The sequence below is a fragment of the Panthera onca genome, chromosome A1 (genome assembly GCF_046562875.1).
Source record: "Panthera onca isolate mPanOnc1 chromosome A1, mPanOnc1 haplotype 2, whole genome shotgun sequence".
Lineage (NCBI taxonomy): Eukaryota > Metazoa > Chordata > Mammalia > Carnivora > Felidae > Panthera > Panthera onca.
Genome location: NC_138339.1, coordinates 49158002 through 49179384, shown reverse-complemented (window position 1 = coordinate 49179384; position 21383 = coordinate 49158002). Strand labels below are relative to the sequence as shown.

At 43.2% G+C, this 21383-nt stretch overlaps 1 protein-coding gene across 1 annotated transcript in view; it reads left to right on the top strand.

The window, feature by feature from the left end:
* The window catches only part of ADAM19 (ADAM metallopeptidase domain 19), an 82849-nt gene that overhangs the window by 4425 nt on the left and 57041 nt on the right, over positions 1-21383 (top strand). Inside the window, exon 3 of the mRNA XM_060634847.3 lies at positions 3377-3447. Coding sequence (XP_060490830.1) covers positions 3377-3447 — 71 coding nt within the window. The remainder of the gene's footprint in view (positions 1-3376; positions 3448-21383) is intronic.

The window sequence follows — 21383 nt, the reverse complement described above, 5'->3', positions numbered from 1 at the left end:
GAAGGGATCTGATACTTTTTGTAGAGGTTCTGTGTTCCTTTTAGATGTGGGATGCCTAGCATCCTCAGGAAGGGCCTGAGAAACAAAGTGGAGCTCTAGATCCTGTCTTTATTCCTAGCCGTTGTCTGCCCTGAATCTGGGTCAAAATATTTTGTAGGATTAGTCGGCACAGTGCCCTGTGCCATAAGTATCCATTGAATGAACAAATGAATGAATGTCAGAGAGAGAGAGAGTATAAGGTAGGTTTCACTCAGGCCTCTTATTCTCATTTATGTAATTAATTAATTCATCAAACATTCATTGAACATTCACTGTATACTAAATATCGTACCAGATCGTATGGGGGCTGCACATACACAGGACAGATTTCTGATACCCTATGGAGCTGAAGATATATTTACTTATTTATTTATTTGTTTATTTATTTATTTATATTTATTTTATTTATTAAAAAAATTTTTTTTTTTAACATTTTATTTATTTTTGAGACAGAGAGAGACAGAGCATGAACGGGGGAGGGGCAGAGAGAGAGGGAGACACAGAATCGGAAGCAGGCTCCAGGCTCTGAGCCATCAGCCCAGAGCCCGACACGGGGCTCGAACTCACGGACTGTGAGATCGTGACCTGAGCCGAAGTCGGACGTTTAACCGACTGAACCACCCAGGCGCCCCTATTTTATTTATTTAATCTACCTCTAAAGAGAAAGGAATTTTAACCCTTTCCTGCAGGAAGTATAAATATCAGTGTCTGAGCATCTTCCACACCAGAGGGAAATATTTTTGGAGTGCCCACTTATAAATACTCATACTCATGTTGCAGCTTGTGTCTCTTTGGAGATGTGGCAGTGCTTAGATGTGTGTCAACTTGCCTTTTTTGTCTGGACTGTCACATGGCCGTCTACTCCTTGAATGAGGGAATTGCTACAGCTCTGTTGGTGTGTACTTTTCCTCGAATGCCCACTTGGGACTGTGTCCTGATGCTTAGTGTCATTGGGTAGGGTTCTTGCTCTGGAACATCCCAGAGTAAAGTGGCAAAGGATCAGCAACCAGAATGGGTGTTAACAGAGCTGCATCAGGGCATCAGAAACAGAGATGTGGATCCCGTAGTGAAGTTATTGTGCAAACATCCACCTAGCTTCCTCTCCCCATGATTTTGAAATGTCCCTTTTTAAGAGAAGTCAATAGGATGAATTAGTGCAAAAATAGCAAAGGACAGGGTTGCCCAAGCTTCCTGTATCAGAACGTTCAGATCTCATCAGAGCCCTTGGTGGTGTGACTGTCCCAGGGATGCCCAGGACCCTAACGGCAGATGCAGTTTGGGGCAAATGAGAAGAGGAATGTACTTGGCAGAGGAAGGTCCCCAACCAGGGGTGGCAAAGCAGTTGGCCCACTTTCTCAGATGCTGAAACTAAGCTTTGAGATCAACCTTAAAAGGGACAGAAGCTCCACTCTATCAAGAGCTTCTGTGGATTGAAAAAAGACTTCAAGAGTTTCTCAGTTCCTTGGTCCCAACTTAGAGAATGTGCATTTAAAGCACACCAAAGAATTGATCCTTTTTTTTTTTTTTAAGTTTATTTAATTTTGAGAGAGAGAGAGAGAGTGAGAGCATATGCATGAGTGGGGGAAGGGCAGAAAGAGAGAGAGAGGACAGGGAGAGAGAATCCTAAGCAGGTTCCATGTGGTCAGCGTGAAGCTTGACTCAGGGCTTGATCTCACAACTGTGAGATCGTGAGTTGGACGCTTAACTGCTTAACTGACTGAGCTACTCAGGTGCCCTTGGTCCTGTTTTTGATATGTTTAAATATGTAAATATCTCATTTCAAATAAATAATTTTTTCCTTTGAAATAAGTTCAACCACCTTAAGTTGAATTGTTGAAGCATGGAAGTTTATTATGACTTGAATTTTTAATTTCTTTGAAATTTTCCATGATAATAAGGTAAAAAGAGATTAAAAGCCCATCACGTAAAATATAAAAGCAATTCTAAAAACATGGAAAGATGCGCAAAGAAAATAAAATTAACCCATGATCCTATTGCTGAGAAGTAACTGTGGTAACCTTTTGATACATTTCTCTCTACAAAAGCATATTTAAATAAAATAAAATAAACAGTGTTGTTTTGAGCCTTTGTGTACTTAATAATTATCATGTGTACTTTCTTGATAGTTTAACAATTATTTAAAGTCATTTTTAATGACTGTCTAGTGTTTTGCCATATGATTGATTATAATTTATTTAACCATTCTATTATTGGACATTCAAGTCATATTTCATTAATCATTATTGTAGGTAATGAGCATCCTTGCATATAAAACTTTACTTGTGTTTCCATTTGCTCTTTTAATATAGAATTTTACTGAGTCAGAGGGTCTAAACATTCAAAAACTCTTGGTCCAACTTTCAAATTATTTCCCAGTGAGTTTGTATCAATTTAAATTCTCACTGGTAGGGTATGAGAGTGCCCATTTTTCATTATGCCCCACTGCCTTGTGATTTATGGGTCCTAAAAAATATTTGTCACTGTGATTTTTTAAAATGTATCTTTAAAAAATTTTATTTTTTGGCGGGAGCAGTTACCAGTGATGTTGAACATGTTTGTGTGTGTGTGTGTGTGTGTGTGTGTGTGTGCGCGCTTATTGGCCATGATATCTCAAATAATTTATTCTGGGTGTGTTGCTAATTTGGCTATCTGTAAGTTCTTATGTGCTTCAAATGTATCTTATAAAACCTTAGTTAGAGGCTCTTCTAGTCTCCTCTGAAATGGGTGGGTGAGTGGGGCATCCAAACCAAGAGCCAAAATAACATAAAATAAGAACTCACTATGAAGAGAGTTCTCCTGGTATTTTAGATAATAGCCAACATGTATCAGGGGCTTTCAGTGTGCCAGGCCCTGAGACAAAGTTTTTACATTTACTATGTCACTTTATCCCTACAAGGTTCCCATAAGGATGACTATTATTATCTCTATTTTATAAATGAGGAAACTGAGCTAGTGGGAGGTTCAGGAACACGCCCAGGTTGGCACAACTACAGTGTCAGAGCTCAGAGCTAGCACTTGAATCCAGATGTGAAGATTGTGAGCCACACTGAAGATTGTGTTGTTGTGTGTTTGCCTTTCCCAGACCTGTACATGAGCACTTCCATCACATCTCAGCTTGAAGTTTCTTTCCTTTGTGTTTGAAGAGAGGTGGATGGGGGAGGGGAATTGGGTCCTGCGGGGATTGAAGTAATTTCATGTTTGGGCTGGAAGTGCAATTGACCCTTTCTCGTTCACTTCCTGTGGATCAATGTGAGAGCACTGTGCTGGATCCTGTGTCTCTTCCTGGGAGCCTTGTCCCTGCTTTTAGGAACTGACATTCTTTTGTTGTTGCTTCTAGCATCCACTCAAAGCTGAGCTCAGGGTAATGGCTGAGGGGCAAGAATTGATCGTGGACCTAAAGAAGAATGAGTAAGTGGACTCTTCCTTGTCTAAAATGAAACAATTCACTTCCCTGTCAACGCCGGATGCAGGTGCCATTGTTTTGGAAAGAAGCAGTTTGTTAAATGACCCAGGCTCTCAATCTGTGGTTCCTTTGTAGGGAATGTCTTGCAAAGACAGCATATCCACAGTCTCTTGATTTGCTGTGAAATTACTGGACCGTTTAACGTCTTCCTTGAATTTCCTCTGGTTGTATTTCCGGGGCTCTTAGAGTTCACTGCAGGCTCACAGGGGTGTGTGTGTGTGTGTGTGTGTGTGTTGTGTGTGTGTGTGTGTGTGTGTGTGTGAGAGAGAGAGAGAGAGAGAGAGAGAGAGAGAGAGAGAGAGACAAAGGGAGGGATGGACTGGAGGACTTTGGCAGCTGTCTTACTAGCTCCAGCACAGCGCATGGCAGGAAGTGAAGGAGATTAGAGGAAAACAGCAGAGAGCAGAGAGGCAGGGTGGAGTGTTCTGGGATTTTGCACCTCACACACGGGCTGCTCCATCTGTTCTGGGTCAGCTAAGTCTGAGATTCTGCCAATAAGGGCATGGTCAGCAGTCCCCTGGCTTAATCAGGCTGATTCTTCCATCTTCCTAACCTCATTCATCTTGGGTGGCTGCCTGGCTCAGGAGTATTTCCACATTGATTTGCCATCAAGTGCAGTTGTATCTTGATTCATGTTATTGAGCAGGTGAATAGACATAAAGCATGGCTGCTTTTTCACCATTCCCAATCTGCTTGAACACTGGAGAGCTCTGCTCACTTGGCTGGGGGATGCTGAGGCCTTTGGTGTTTTCCCACTAACCAGTTCTGCCTCACAGACCTCACAGATAAGGCTGCATGGCTCAGGGAACTGCCTGCCTCCTCTTGGCAGCCTCTTGAGTCCCCTAGAAGCAGATGAGTAATCAAACGCATCACTGCCAAGAAAGGGATGGATAGGGACCTTCCCGTATCCAGAAGGATGGGAATGGCTGCTGAGCTTGGGTGGAAAGCAAGAATATAAATTATTCCAAATTTGGGCTTTGGACACTTGCAAAGAAGGGTGAGTGGTGTTGGAAGTGTGGCAAATGTATGCCTTAAGCAGCATGTACAGTAATGGACTTCATCCACACCTTTCCTCTGTCTCCAGTATATATATATGGTGGCCTTCGGGAAGCTAAACAGATGGGCATCTCAAACATTTTTGCTACTTTCCTCCTACAGTGAAACCACCCCAAGAATGGGTTCCTTTTGTCCCATTTTCCTGGAGCAGATTTGGCTGGCTGTGTCCTCAGAAGGCATAGGCTCTGCATGACTGGGATTTCTCCTTGCATTGTCTTCCTTTCGTCCTGCAGGAAATGCCTTCAGAGGGTCTGTTCTTGACTGTCTCTCAGGAGCCTGCTTTAGCTTCCCATGACCCCAGCCTTCCAGCTCTAGTCTGAATATTTGCTATTGCCACCTGAGCCTCATCTGTCCTATTTGGCCCCAAGTGAAGCATTTGGGCCTTCAACTTCCTCTGGGTAGTACAAGTGATGGGGGTGATGTCATGGGTAAATGGGATCCCAGGAGTCATCCTTCCCTCATGTTTTGGAACCTGTGCAAGAGGTCATTGGAAGTTAGAGCAGAAAGACATTTTAGAAAAACACCGAGTGCAACCGTCTTATGTGTGGTTGTAGAAACTTTGAATCAGAGAGGGTTAGGCACTTGTCTAAGGTCACACAGCAAGTAAATGAGAGAGGTGAAAGTAGGATAATTTGTGTTCTTGGCTTGGTTCTAGAGTCACAGAAATCCAGGTTCGGCTTACGAGCTGTGTAACCTGGGGCAAATTGTTGCCACTTTTGGAAACTCAGTGCCCTTATCTATAAAATGCAGAATGTGACGCTGACTAACTTCATAGGGTGATTGTGAGGACTGAATGAGGTGGTGCTCGTGAAGTGCTTATAAAACACATGGTGATCAACCACTGTTGTGATTTTTATTGTCCCACACTGAGAGGTTACAGAGGAGAGCCTGGCACACAGCTCTACTGTCTGCTGCTCCAGGCATCTCTTTGGTTTCCCAGTGAACAGCAGGGGTGGGGGCGGGGGGGGGGGGCTGCTGGATGTGGTTCCTGGCCTCCTTGAGTTGGCAGAAGGCAGGAGGCTTGACAAAAATGGAAGCAGCAGAGCCAAACAATATGACCTCACCAGGTATCCCTAGGGGACAGCTTCCTGCTATTTTCGTCCAAATTGGGTTTTTTGTTTTTGAACATGTGTTAGCAAGCGGAACTCTAACTGCACACGACTTCCTAGTGTGTTTATTTCCCAAAGCCTTCTCATTCATGGTGCTTGTGAATCTGGATTCAAAACAGCTGGGAGGGGGAGGGGAGCTGGGGGAAGTGGGGGAATGATGCTTTTCTGATTTTTCAAATTGCTGTGTTAAAGTTTTTGTAATCCTGTGATATTTGAGGGGAAGCTAGGCCCTATGCCTGGTGACTTCTCAGTCTCTGGTTCTTCATTTCCCCCACCGATTCATTCACTGTCATGCATCTATTATGTACCTGCAGCATTGCAGGCACCGGTGTTGGTACTGGGGACATGGCTGGGTGAACAGAACAGTTCTGCCCTACGGAGCTTATATTCTAGTGGCAAGAACAGTACACAAGTAAACAAGTAAACTGTGGTATGTCCGATGACAAGTGCTATGGAGGAAACAAAGTTGGGGGAGGCAGGAGGGGTCAGGAGGGAGGTGCTTTTCAGAATGGCGGTCAGAAAAGGCTTTGGTGGTGTTTTGATATTGGGGTGAAGACCTAAAGGAGGTGAGGAAGTGAGCCATGTGGACAGCTAAGAGATGACAATTCCAAGGAGAAGCAACACCCAAGTTTAAATCCTGATAGGTTATGAAGGCTTCCTCCATCCCCATACATTTCCCCACATATTGGATTCTGAGGCCTCCCAGGGCAAGGACTGTGGGCAAGGGCTTCTGGGATTCTGAGGGAAGGGAGAGGACATTTCTAATTTATTTTTCATCATCCTGAGGTGTCTGGCCTTCTCCCATCAAATCAAAGCCCATGTGCTAATGCATGGCCCAAAATAGCAGTGAGCAGGCCTTTAATGGAATTCACACATGGAGAGATTTCCAAGAATGGTGGGGATGGAGGAGCAGGGGGTGGGCCGGGAGAGTCGGGGTGTAGCAAACAGTCTTTCAGCTCAGACACTGCGAGTTGCCTTAGTTCAATAACGTCACAACTGGCAGCCTTTTCCTGCTGTGAAGCAACTCAGGATAAATGGCTGTATGCCCATGGGAGACACACATCTTTTATAGAGTGCAGGTGAAAAGGAGTGACATTGTAGGGCTAACCACAATATGGGTTTCGTGTTCGACAGTTCTGGGTTCAGATCCTGGCTCTGCTACTTAACTAACTGCGTATTCTCTTTAAGTCTCAGTTTCCCTATCCAGGGTATAATGATAGTGCTGTGCCATGAGCCATAGGGAGGATGAAATGAGATGGTATGTGTAAAGGGCCCAGCATTGTGCCTGGCTTATATTCCATACTCAGTAAATGGCAGCTACTATTATTTCTTGCTCATGGTTTTTTAATTGCAAAAGCAATACGTGCTCATTGTAAAACATTTAGCAATACCAAAATATGGTAAGTTAAGGAACGAGAGCCTCACAGGCTCAAGGTGAATCCACTCTTTGGTGGGCCTACCCAGGACCTTTTCTGTGTGTGTGAGAACACGTGCACAGATATGCATAAACACAGTTGCACAGAAGCACATATACCGGCTGCTATTTTTGTTGGGGAGGGAGGAGCAGAAATGAGATTATACTATATACATTGTTCCATGCTTGTTTATTTAGATTTAACTGTATGTCTGAAGTAGTACTCTACTCCAATAAAGTGTATATTATGTTCTTTTACATTAACTCACACATGATTTGCAAATGTTGGTGCATAGCTGTTATTAAGAGAATCTTACTTGCGATTAAGGCACAGTGGTCCGGTGGAGAGAGTACTGAGCTCAGAGACACATGATGTAGAGGTGAACAACAAGCCAATTGGCTCTCCTGGGCCTCAATTTTCTCATCTGTAAAATGGGGATTTTGTCCCCATTGGGCTCTAAGAGCTTTTTCCTTCACTGCATATTTAAAGGATGTGGTGTAAGTAGAAAAATGGAAAATGAGTCCCTTCCTTAGGGAGTTTGCTCTCCAGTTAAAGAAACATCCTTGAAAATAAGGCAGTGGGATAAAAGCAAGTGCCCCAAAACCACAGACCTTGGAGTAGAGTTTGAACTTCTAGCTCAGGACTCACCGTTTAGGCAACATAAACAGGAAAAGGGAAACAACAGGGAAGAAATTATAGGCTGTTATTTTCACAACCCAAAATTTTGAGTCATAAATCCGTAATATTTTTTCTGCATATAATTTCCCCCATACCCTGAGGACTGCCTCATCAACCCAGAAACTGTATTGGACAAAAATCTGTTTGCTGAAATCAAATGGACTCTTCCTTAGCTGTAAGCATCAAGGGAGATGAACACCTCCAGGACATGTAGGCTTTGGTTCACCCCCTTCTCCTTTCTGCACTTTTTCCCAAGAGGAGAGCCCACTGAACTGTTGAATCAGCTTGCAGGATGCTCGATGCTCATTGGGTTGCACCCAAGGGCAAGATCACTAGGTTACAAGGTCACCTTCAAAAACACATGAGTAGCTCAACTAGTGGGCACTCTGCCCAGAGGACCTTTGGCCATGTACGTCTCCCTGCTGGTCTCTTGAGCACATTCTGGAACTCTTAATTTCCTCGGTATACTATCTTTCCTTGAGTCCAAATGATGATAAGATTTAGATTTTGGCTTGGGAAAGAGGTGACAACCTGGAAAATTAACATTCACTGCTAATGGAGTGATCTAGTGCCCTAGTTTTCTCCTTTTTCCCCTCAATTCTATTTGAATTATATAATACTGGAGGGTTGGAGAAGGGGAGAATTAGCAATCAGGAAAGGAGTTTTTCAGTAAGAGACAGGCTGGATTAGTTAAGAACCTCTTAGTGCCACACTTCCCTTCCAAGGAGGCCTGGGAGAGATATATAGCTGATCCAGACCAAAACCCTGAATACACCTAAGCCACTGTGCTCTCTGCTCTCTCCACCTTCCCAGCTTCCTCTTGAGTTGAGAGTAGACTTTAACATCTTATCTAGGATAAAGGACAGCTCTGTCTGACCCTCTATTGTCATGAGCTTCATTTGTTGTTGGCAAACTTCAATTTCCCTGGATCAAAGACCAGCTTAAGAAAGGCTTAGATGCTATCCCAGTCCGCTTGGTAAACCATGCTTCACTGAGTTGCATTTAAATGAGTCAACAGACATATGGATTACATTTCACTTAAAATACACATGGCTTAAGAAATTAGAGGATATCGTTCTTTAACCAAGTATTTGGCAGATCTAAAGTATTCAAAATGTTTTTCCAAACTCGGCATGCAGCTGGGCTCCCCATTCCCCACAGCTGAGACTGAATAACTGAAGGAAGCTGGTGCCGAGGAAATGGTTGAGTGGATGGGCGGGGACACCAGAATTTGATGAGAGCTGCCTGTAAGTGTCTGCAGTCTTCTTCAAATGTTTTCTGAAGTACCAGGAACTCAATTAACCCTGCTGCGTTGACTCTGAGGCAGCGAAGGCAGAAGCGGATACAAATTCCAAGTACTACACTAGGAACCTTGCCCCAGAGACACCTGTGGTCCTGCTGGAGATGTAGTTTCCAGTTGTAGCTTTGTAGATGGAGATGGATTTCATCTACAAGTCCCACGTTGCCCAGAACCCCTAGAGTTGCAGACCGAATGGATCGCCAGCCAATCTGATGTGATCTTTTTGCAAGCCAAATTCTCACATAAGCAGCGTCTTTATTATTTCTAAATCACTGGAGACTTGATACCGCTTTCTTAGGGTCCGTTGCATAAATTCAGTTTCAGTAATTAGGAGAGCTGATCTGAAGGGAGGTAGCTATACAGTTGCCAGAAGAGAGTATCGGGGAGCATCTGGAATTGAAATAACCTAGAAGTGTTGATTCTGAAGGCCGCGAGTGAGCCCATACATCCAGAACATCATAATCCATAGAGTAGAACAGACTCAGGCTTTGGTGCCACAGAGACCCAGATTCAGTTCCAGGCACTGACACTTCCCGGTTAGGTGGCCTTTGGCAAGTCACCTGCCTTCTGAATATTTTCTTTATCTATATTCATAATAATACTCAGTCCTTGGTGAGCATGTGCTGAGAGCCAGTCACTGTGCAGAGACACTTCACACACTGTTTTATTTAATCCTCATGGCAACCCTTTGAAGGAGGTATTATTGTTATTCATATTTTATGAATAAGGAAACTCAAGTGTAAGGATGTTTAAGTAATTTACCCAATGTCAGGCAGAGCCAGGAGCCAAACTCAGAACCATCTGCCTCTTACTATATTCTACCACATGCATAGAAAATAGATATTAATACCTTCATTGCAGGGTGGGGTAAATTGAAAATTGCTCCCCACCCCAAGATATTCACATTCTAATCCTGGGAACGTGAGACTATGTTACTTTATATGGCAAAAAAAGAGTCTTTGTAAATGCGATTAAGTTAAAGATCTTGAGAAGGGGAGATTATCCTGGATTATCTAGGGGGCCCTCAGTGAAATCACAAATACATTTATAAGAGGGAGGCAGAGGGAGACTTGATCGTAGACAGGAGAAGGCAGTGTATAACCATGGAGGTAGAGACTGGAGTAACGTGGCCACAAGCCATGGAATGCAGGCAGCCACTGGAAGCTTGATGGGGCAAGGAATGGAATCTCCCAGGGGGAGTGCAGTCCTGTTGTCACCTTGATTTTGGCTCAGTGGTCCTGTTGGAGATGTTGTTTCCAACTGTAGCTTTGTAGACTGAGATGGATTTCCTCTACAGTTCCCATGTAAGACGGATTTCATTCTTCTGGCCTCCAGAATCGGGAAAGAAAAATTTCCTGTAATGTTTAAAGCCACCAAGTTTATGGTAATATACAGCAACCACAGGAAATGAATACCCAGGGCTCATGAGGTTTAGTGGTAATGTATTAGGAGGTGCTCAATACAGTGCCTAGCACATAACAAGCAGGTTTCAATACACACTAACTTTCATTCATGCAAAATCAAGAACAAATGTTTTCTAAAGTGCCTTGATAAGGCACAGCATTGCACATGGCCCCTGTGACTGTCTTCATGCATGAAGCGACAAGAGAAAAACATATTGAGAAATAGTGTTGTGTGGTTATTACTTATCAGCATTTCCTAAGTTCCAGGTCATGTCCTCTGATGCTCAGTCTGCCTTCAGGTAACTTCTGGCTGAGGAATGATGGTCAGATATTAATAATGGTGTCAACAACCATGGTAATTATAGCTGTTACCATGTAAAAGATGCTTACATAGCAGGCACTGTTCATAGGTCTCTATATGGTTCATCTAAGTGAATCCTCACAACTCTGAGGTGTAGGTACCTATATTAGCCTTATTTGGCAGATGGAGACCTTGAGACACGGAACAGTGTGACTTGCTCAAGGTCACCTGGGTTGGAAGGGCAGAGCCAGGATGTGAAGCTAGATCTGTTTGATTTCAAAGCCCAGGCTCTTAGCCATGGCCTTGTATTGCTTCTCAGATGCCTTGCCCTTGCTCGATATGCTCTATCTCAGTTAGAACTGGCATTACTTCCCCATTCTACCTTCCCTCTTCCCTTTCCTTCTGTCTGTCCTAGGCCTTGATTAGGATCTGGATTTCAGTGTATGGTATGGATTTAGAGCTTGGCTCTTTGCACCCACTGATGACGTAAGCTTGTTGAGTCTCAGTTTTCTCATCCACTTAATGGGGCTAATAATAGTGGCCACCTCGCTGGATGTTGTGTGAGTTCAATAACGTAATGCTCTTAGAGGATGTGCACAAGGCCTGGTGCACCATGAAAGTGTAATAAATAGTCGCTATTATTTGTAATTCTCAGGGTCGGAAAAACAGTTAAGAATGAAGTAAGAGGGAATTCCCCTGGGTTGATTTCCAAATGTAATTTGGAGGAGTTGACCTTAGAACCCATTGCCCCTGAGAGGAAATTCACTTCTGCTCTCCAGGCATGCCCAGTTTGACCTAACTGTGTCTCAAGAATACAGCTTTGTAGGGTTCTCTAGCCAGCCAAACTGTACCTCTTTTCTGTGCCTGCAGAATCAGTGCCCAGCCACTCCCTTGGCAAAACCCTGAACTGTCCGATACGGAGGTCAGGATTTGTTTGCCGGTTCCGGCTCTATCTCCTTCCAGGGATCCACAGCCAGGGCTGCCTGTGTAGCCAGGAAGGATGTCCATGGTTTTCTTTTGTCTCAAGCTTATTTCTCCTGGCGGCCCTTCAGCAGGAGCATGGGGTAAAATGAATGGGAGGAAGCTGTCAGCTGCCCTGTTGGCCTTAGATGGACCCTTGTCAGAGCAAAGGGAAGTACTGCACTTGGAGGAAGTCAGGAGTTGATTCTTGAGTCTAAGGATCCCTTTACCATCAGGCTGTTTACCTTAAGGTCACAACGATAGCCGGCATCCAGCGTGTGCACATTGATGCTGAACTTAGTATCTCACATAGATTTTTTTTAAAGCCCTTTGTAAATTTCAAAGGCCCCGAATAGCCAAAGTAATTTTGAAGAAGAAGACCAAAGCAGGAGGCATCACAATCCCAGACTTTAGCCTCTACTACAAAGCTGTCATCATCAAGACAGCATGGTATTGGCATAAAAACAGACACATAGACCAATGGAATAGAATAGAAACCCCAGAACTAGACCCACAAACATATGGCCAACTCATCTTTGACAAAGCAGGAAAGAACATCCAATGGAAAAAAGACAGTCTCTTTAACAAATGGTGCTGGGAGAACTGGACAGCAACATGCAGAAGGTTGAAACTAGACCACTTTCTCACACCATTCACAAAAATAAACTCAAAATGGATAAAGGACCTGAATGTGAGGAAACCATCAAAACCTTAGAGGAGAAAGCAGGAAAAGACCTCTCTGACCTCAGCCGTAGCAATCTCTTACTCGGCACATCCCCAAAAGCAAGGGAATTAAAAGCAAAAGTGAATTACTGGGACCTTATGAAGATAAAAAGCTTCTGCACAGCAAAGGAAACAACCAACAAAACTAAAAGGCAACCAACGGAATGGGAAAAGATATTTGCAAATGACACATCGGACAAAGGGCTAGTATCCAAAATCTATAAAGAGCTCATCAAACTCCACACCCGAAAAACAAATAACCCAGTGAAGAAATGGGCAGAAAACATGAATAGACACTTCTCTAAAGAAGACATCCGGATGGCCAAGAGGCACATGAAAAGATGTTCAACGTCGCTCCTTATCAGGGAAATACAAATCAAAACCACACTCAGATACCACCTCACGCCAGTCAGAGTGGCCAAAATGAAGAAATCAGGAGACTATAGATGCTGGAGAGGATGTGGAGAAACAGGAACCCTCTTGCACTGTTGGTGGGAATGCAAATTGGTGCAGCCGCTCTGGAAAGCAGTGTGGAGGTTCCTCAGAAAATTAAAAATAGACCTACCCTATGACCCAGCAATAGCACTGCTAGGAATTTATCCAAGGGATACAGGAGTACTGATGCATAGGGGCACTTGTACCCCAATGTTTATAGCAGCACTCTCAACAATAGCCAAATTATGGAAAGAGCCTAAATGTCCATCAACTGATGAATGGATAAAGAAATTGTGGTTTATATACACAATGGAATACTACGTGGCAATGAGAAAAAATGAAATATGGCCTTTTGTAGCAACATGGATGGAACTGGAGAGTGTGATGCTAAGTGAAATAAGCCATACAGAGAAAGACAGATACCATATGGTTTCACTCTTATGTGGATCCTGAGAAACGTAACAGAAACCCATGGGGGAGGGGAAGGAAAAAAAAAAAAAAGAGGTTAGAGTGGGAGAGAGCCAAAGCATAAGAGACTGTTAAAAACTGAGAACAAACTGAGGGTTGATGGGGGGTGGGAGGGAGGGCAGGGTGGGAGGGAGGGCACGGTGGGTGATGGGTATTGAGGAGGGCACCTTTTGGGATGAGCACTGGGTGTTGTATGGAAACCAATTTGACAGTAAATTTCATATATTAAAAAATAAAAATAAAATTAAAAAAAAAAAAAAAATAAAGCCCTTTGTAAATTTCCATGTAAATTTACCCAAGTAGGGTTATACGACATCCTCAGTTTTATAAATTTTTTTCAGTTGGAAATATAGCATGGACAATTATCAAATCATTAAAAAAATTTACACAAGCAAGTTTTGGAGTGTTTGAAAACGTTGATAATAAAATTCTAGAAAAAAATTACACAAGAAATAGAGTTTCAAAATAAATGAGATCATACTCTATATATTATTCTGTAATTTGCTTTTTTATTATTTATCTTCAGTATCTTTTCATATTAGCATATTTATAGGTCTGTCTCATTCTTTTTAATGGTGACATAGGATTCCACTAAATGGATAGATCAAAATTAATATCCTTATTAATGGACAGTTAGGTTTCCAATTCTTGCTATTTCAAGTAATGCTGCAGTAATTAGCTTCCACATTATCTTTAAGAACACTTGCTAGCATTTCTGTAGGATTGATACCTACAGGTAGAGTTGCAAGGTCATTTAGCATATACGTTTAAAATGGTTTGGATTTTGATCAGTTGTACCTCTCACTCCACAGCTTCTACCCCCGAAGGCTGTACCTTTTTATAGTCATGCAGCAGAATATGAGAGCATATTATAGACACATTTCCATGTAAATTTATCAGATGATTGTTTATCAGGTAATTTTTAATGGCTATGTGATATTAAATTGTATATATATGGCGTAATTGTAAATTTCTTATAATGAAAAGTTATCAAATGCATACAGAAGTAGAATAATATAATGAATCCCCATATGCCCATCGTCCAGATTCAATAATGATAAAGATGCCACGATTAATTAATTACCTCATATGGATAGGCGTTCATGCTGTTTCTTCTTTTTTTTCATTTTTACAAACAGTGCTGAAGTGAACGCCCCTGTATTCTTTGGAAGGTACTTCTAGAGGATCACCTTCTAGGTTTCAATCACTGGATCAGGGGACTTTATGTAGAACACGTGGATAAACGCACATTGCCTTTGACTTCCCTCTAAGTTACATCCTACAGCCCTTGTGGAGCCAACTTTTCACACACTCTCACCAGTGGGTCGAGTTTTGAGCTTGGGCACACTCTTCAAACCCAACTCTCCTTCCATTTTTTAAAAAAAGCTTTATTGATAAATAACTCATAAACCATATAGTTTATCTATTTAAAATATACAACTGAATGTTTTTTAGAGTTGTATAACCCCACATGTCCTAGCTTTTGAACATTTCATCACTCCAAAAAGAAGCCATTAGCAGTGTTACGGGTTGAATGTGTCCCCGAAATTCACATGTTGAAGTCCTAGCCCCCAGGACCTCAGAACAACCTTATTTGGAAATACAGTCATTGTGGATTTAATCAGTTAAAATGAAATCATATGGGACAATCCAATATGACTGGTGTCCTTATAAAAATGGGAAATTTGGCCACAGGCATGCACACAGGGAGAACGCTGTGTGAAGATTGAGGTCATGGAATAAACCAAGGAACTACCAGAAGCTGGGAGAGAGGCCTGGAGCAGATCCTTCCTTAAAACTTTCAGAGGAAGCATGGCTCAGCCAACCCCTTGATCTTAGACTTCTAGCCTCCAGAACTGTGAGATAATAAATTTGTTTTTTAAGCCATTCAGTTTGTGGTACTTTGTGAAGGCAGCACTTGCACACTGATGTGAGCAGGCGCTCCTTTTTCCCCACCCCCCTCAGCAATAGGCAACCACTACTCTGCTCTCTGTCTCTATAGTTTTCTGCTTTTGAGATATTTCATGTAAAGGAGATTATACAACATGTGTTGTTTTGGTGTTTTTGTTTTTTGCTTTTTTTTTTTTTTTGTGACTGGCCTTTTTCACTTAGCATAATATCTGTGAGTTTTATCCATGTTGAATAGCATGTATCAGTACTTTATTCCTTTTTATTCCTATATAGTAGTCCATTGTATGGATATACCACATTTTGTTTATTCATTCATCAGCTGATGGATCTCCTGCATTTAAAAAAAGTGTTCTTTTAATGTTTATTTATTTTTGAGAGAGAGACAGAGACAGAATGCAAGCAGGGGAGGAGCAGAGAGAGAGGGAGACACAGAATCCAAAGCAGGCTCCAGGCTCCAAGCTGTGAACACGGAGCCTGATACGGGACTTAAACTCATGAACTGTGAGATCATGACCAGAGCCGAAGTCAGACGCTTAACCGACGGAGCCACCCACGCGCCCCGGATCTCTTGCATTTTAAGCCAGAACTAACTTGTCTCCATTCCACAAGGTTGATTTCAGCAAATGTTATAGAGCATGTATGTGTAAAATACTATGCAAGTGCTGTAGGGAATAGGTGTAAACACAGTGTCCTTGCCCTCTGGCAGTTTACTGTCTGTGGGAGAGAAAACATGCAAACAGCATACATAATTCAAAGCAGATTACAAACTTAATAATAGGGTTGCAAGTACAGTGCTGAGGAAGCAGGTGGGAATAGAGACTTTCTGACTGGGGCATAGAGAAAACTTCCCTAAGGACGGTTACTTGGAGCTCTGTCTTGCAGGAGCAAGGAGAAAAGGCTGTGGGTTGTTGTTGTTGTTGTTTTTTTATTGAAGTATAATTGACAGACAATATCCTATTAATTTCAGGGGTACATGATTTGATACATTTTATACGTTATGAAATGATCCCCATGATAAGTTTAGTTACCATCTGTCACCATGCAAAGTTATGTTGATATTGCTGACTATATTCCCTATGCTGTACCTTACATCCCCATGACTTATTTATTTTGTAACTGGAAGTTTGTACCTCTTAATCCCCTTCACTTATTTCATGCCCCCGCCCCACTCTGTCCCTCCTCCAATAACCAATAATTTGTTTCTTATATCTATGAGTCTTATCCTGTTTATTCGTTTGTTTTGGTTTTTAGATTCCACATATAAGTGAGATCACACAGTACTTACCTTTCTCTGTCCGATTTATTTCATTTAGCATTATGCTTTCTGGGTCCATCCAAAGGAGGGGAGGCTTTGGATGAGGGAGGGAGGAGAGGTGTGTGGAAAAATGAGAAAGGAATTCAGACTGAAATTAATATATAAATATTTGGTCTGGATCAAGGGGCACCAGGGCTGTAGTGCTAATAATCTCTTAGGAATTCAGTATTCCAACGAGCCAGATCATTTTGACTCAGAAGGGTATTATGTGGGGACTAGGGAAAGGGTTTATTTTCCTTCCACAGCTTGCTACCCCAGGATTTCAGTGCCCTAAAGCTCAATTTTTTATTCTCTCTCTTTTTAATTTTATTGTTATTATTAATTTTTTTTTACTTTGAGTTGGGCTCTCTTCCCTCAGGTAAAACCATGTGGTCAGGGAGGTAGATGGGGTACCTCTAGGAAAGATCCTTGAGGTACACTCCAAAGCTAGGCTGCATTTTTTTTTAACACATCGGATGAGAAGAAGCTCTTGCCCCACCCCTCCCCATTGAAGGGAACTTTGGTCTGAGTCTAGTGGATCAAAGTGTACCTGGTGGAGGGAGCCATAGACTGATTGCAAGAGGCTGAGCATAAGGCAGAGGGTGGCTTCTTCACAACTTAGGGAGGCAAAGAAAGCCTCCTGAGAAGCAGGGCATGCTGGGTGGGATGCAGAAGGATATGTGGATATACTTTTGGATTTGGGAGATGTGTGGAAGTGCCACCTTCAGGACCTCTGTTTTCTCCCTAGCTTCTAGGATGTGTTGAGGCTCTTCATCTAGACTCCCTAGAAGGTGGAGGATGTTTCCACTCCACAGCCTTTGTGTTTGTGCCCTGTTGCATGACTAGCTCAGGAAAAATCTAAGGGAGGAGGAGGTCAATACTAGAGCCTCTGGACTGGTTCTGTTCTGAGAATGAAACTGTGTTTACATTTCACCCAGGAAATATTTTGATTTTAAGAAAATGAGCTTACTCTTTCTCTATGTAGAATTTAGTGCCATACACAGACCTTTAGCTGACACCTTGAATACTAAATAAATAGGCTCTTGGGCACCCTGGAGCACATCATAGATCTTGTCCAAACTCAGCTGGAGGTGGACATTGGGTCAGAGAATCCCTGGCTTTTTTTTCTTTTTTCTTTTTTTTAAGTAGGCTCTATGCCCAGCTTGGGGCTTGAACGCATGACCCTGAGATCAAGAGTCACATGTTCTACTGACTGAGCCAGCCAGGCACCCTGAATCTCTGGCTTTACTGATGGGAATCTCTATTGTATTGGGCCTGAGCTCTGGTCTACTCATTGGTAACTCTTCACTTCTTGTCTTTCCTTCCTTCTCTTCCTTCATTCAACAGATATTGCGAGTGCCAACCACGTGGCAGGTACTGGGCTAGGTCCTGGGTGTTCCTTGGAGAGCAGTGGCAGGCAAAGCACAGTCTCTGCCATGGTGGGGCTTAGAGCTTAGTGAAGGAGCCAGGGAATGAAACTTTTCTGGAACAACATAGGGCTGTAATGGAGGACGTAGAGGCTACTGTGGGAGCATGGGGAGGGGGAGCCTACCCTGGACTGGAGGTAAGGGAAGGCTTCTGGGAGGAAGTGAAGGAAGGAAGGAAGGAGTAGGAGGAGGGTGGTAGAGTTGGCCTATTCAAGCTGCAGTGGTAGAAGAAACAAAGTCCTGAAGGTAAGAGTAACATGTGGAGATGAAAACAAGTTCTTTGTGGTTATAGCAGAGGGAGGAGGGCAGGAGGAAATGGTGAGAGAGGAAGTTGGCTAGGTAAGCAGGGGTGAATCTTTGAAGAGCCTTTTAGGCTCCTTAAGGGGGTTGGCCATTTATCTTTAGGGCAATGGGGAGCTGATGAAGAATATTTTAAAAGCCAGATAGTAACAGCCTCCCACATGCATTTGACAAGGACTACTTCAACTGAAGTGTAGGATGGGTTGGAAGGGGCAAGACCAGAGAGGTACTAAGACCCATTCAAGAGTTTTATTATAACTGAGTGAGAAATTAAGGTGATTGAATTTAGGGAAGAAGTAGCTGATAAGGAGAGAAGGGGATACGTTACAGGCATGTTTATAGGGTGGAATCGTGGAGACTGGGAGGTGGGTAGACTAAGCGCTGAGGAAGGGGATGGAGTCAAAGACCAATGTGAGTTTCCTGCATGTGTAGGTAGTGGGACAGGGCTGCCGGCCCCTGGGTTTGTCCTTAGCTTGCAATAGGACCTCAGACAAGTCACTTCTTTTTTCAATCTTTAGTTTTCTCATTAGATGAAGGTAATAATCCCCAGGCACCAACTTGGCAGGATCATGGTGGAGATTCACTGATAAAATCCAAGTGTAAAGTAGTGTCCTGTTCTCTTTCCATGACCCTAAAAGGCTGGGCAGAAGCAAAGTCTGTCCTTACCCTGGTTATCTTTGTAATTTGGGCTTTTACATGGTTTCCCCCCTTATCTGCAATTCTAAGTACTTAATCTCCCAGGAACTGGTGAGCCTTCTGCCTGGTCCAGCAGCTGAGGCCTCACTCGGAGCCTCTCTGGGGGGGTTGGGGGGGGGTGGTCTCAAACCAGCTTTTGTTGAAAACAATGATATCATTGAGTGGGTGGAGCTGGGTTAGGCTTTTCTTAGCCAGTTTCAGGAGAAATGGGGTCTTTATGACTTCTGTACTTATGGCTCTTTTCCAGTCCCTTCCATAGCTCCCATGTACCCCACTGCCCCCTTTTCTTCTCTCTCCCCTGAGGTTACAGATTTGTGGAAAACTGGCAGCCTCCACATTTTCTCCTCTTGCATCAGCCTCCCTGGAGAGAAGTCCAGATGGGCCAAGGGGCTATAATGGCTGCATTATATCAGGCATGGTTTCTTTTTCCAAGCCCCCTCCTCCACTGAAAGGAAAGGCAAGTCACACAGAAAGGAAGGGATTCTTTTGAAGGGAGACTGGAATGCTAGGGAAAAAAGGTGATCTAAGTGTTGGGAAAGATATCAGGCTCCTGGTATGCTAGAAGCACTTTATCTCCTGACTTCTTGATGCTAAATATGGGGCTTGGGTAAGAGTGCAAAGATTAAGCAAGCCTTTCAGTTATGCGGTGATAGGAATATGGCTGGGGAAAAGGAGATCAACAATGTTGAGTAAGGACCCTTAGTTCCTATTCTCTACGCCATTCTTCCTGTTTGTCCTCAACACACACACACACACACACACACACACACACACACACTCACACTCACACATATGCACACACACACCTAAATACTGATGCACCCTTCCTCCATAGCTATGTAAGCAGCTTGTTACGGGTACTTGCTAGTTGTTGCCTGACTGGTTTGCAAAAGTTCTAGGAAGGAAGGAAGATGGGCTGTTTAACAGTGATTTGGCCTCCTGGGACCAGATGGTCATACCCGCCTTCTGTGTGGCCTGGTTTGCAAAGTGCTTTCACAGCTGACCTTGTAGGGGAGGAAAAATAATTTACCCTCTACCTTTCTAAGTTCTCAGCTGGGAACCCTGTAAACAAAGGCAGATTAACAAGAGAAAAACAGACAGAAGTTTATTAACATGTATACATAAGAGATAGCCAGGGAAAAATGAGGAGTAACTCAAAGAGTTAGAATTCAGGCTTATGTAGCATCTTTCCCAAAGAACAATAAATTTGTAGAGAAATGACAGGACAGAGGAAAACAGTTACACTTCCAAAGATGGTAAGCTGTGGGAAGGTAATATATGGCAAACTAATGGGAGACAAAAGCTAGTCAGTAAAAGTTGTGTAGATTCCTCTGGTGCCTTCACCAGGTGGATAGGGTCTGAAGTTGTCTCCGGTGATTAACTTTTGTCCTTCCTGGTAGAGAGGGGAGGAGGGACGCCTTTGAAAATTTTTGTCCTGATTTTAGGCAAATAGGTAGAGGGCAGAGAGCATGTTTTTTGTATCTGTTTCTTTTCAATTGCCTTTGGTGCAAAATTATCTGTATGCTTACTTGGCACATTCCGCCACCCTTCAGCCTACTCTGATCTTCATAATAGAGATGCAGGTGCTGGGGAGGGCAGGAAAACTGTGCTTGTGCCACTCACTCAACTCCCTTAGCATCCTAGCACAGTGCCTGGCACACCACGGTCTCAGTCAATACTTGTGGAATGAGTAAACAGGTTTGCAGAGGCAGAGCCTGAGCTTCAGAAGAGGTACTGCAGCTTGGCTGAGGACCCAGAACAAATACATGATGGATTCAAGCCAGGAGGAACTTGGTCTCCCTGATGCCATGTGCCCCACAGTTTGTACTATATGATGCTGCTTAATAAGCAGTTATTGACAAGATTACACGAACATCCTTCCTCTCTGCCTTCTGGGAGTATCTGGATGGCCTAACTCTTGGATTATCTACCACTGACATTTAGCTTATTTTTGTTTATTTAGACTGATGAGTTTAGAAGCAAAATATAACTATGTGATGTTGGGTAAGTTGCTTTTGCTCTTTTTCAAATTCTTCATCTATAAAAGTGGATTGAGGGGCTTCTGGGTGGCTCAGTCAGTTAAGTGTCTGACTCTTGATTTTGGCTCAGGTCATGATCTCATGGTTTGTGAGATCGAGACCCATGTCGGGCTCTGCACTGACAGTGTGGAGCCTGCTTGGGATACTCTCTTTCTCTCTCTGCCCCTCCTCCACCTTCCCCTCAAAATAAATACATAAACATTAAAAAAATATAAAAGTGGATCAAGGGTTGGTGTGCCTGGGTGGCTCAGTCGGTTAAGCGTCTGTCTTTGACTCAGGCCATGATCTCACAGTTTGTGGGTTTGAGCCCTACATCAGGCTCTGTGCTGACAGCTCAGAGCTTGGAGCCTGCTTGACATTCTGTGT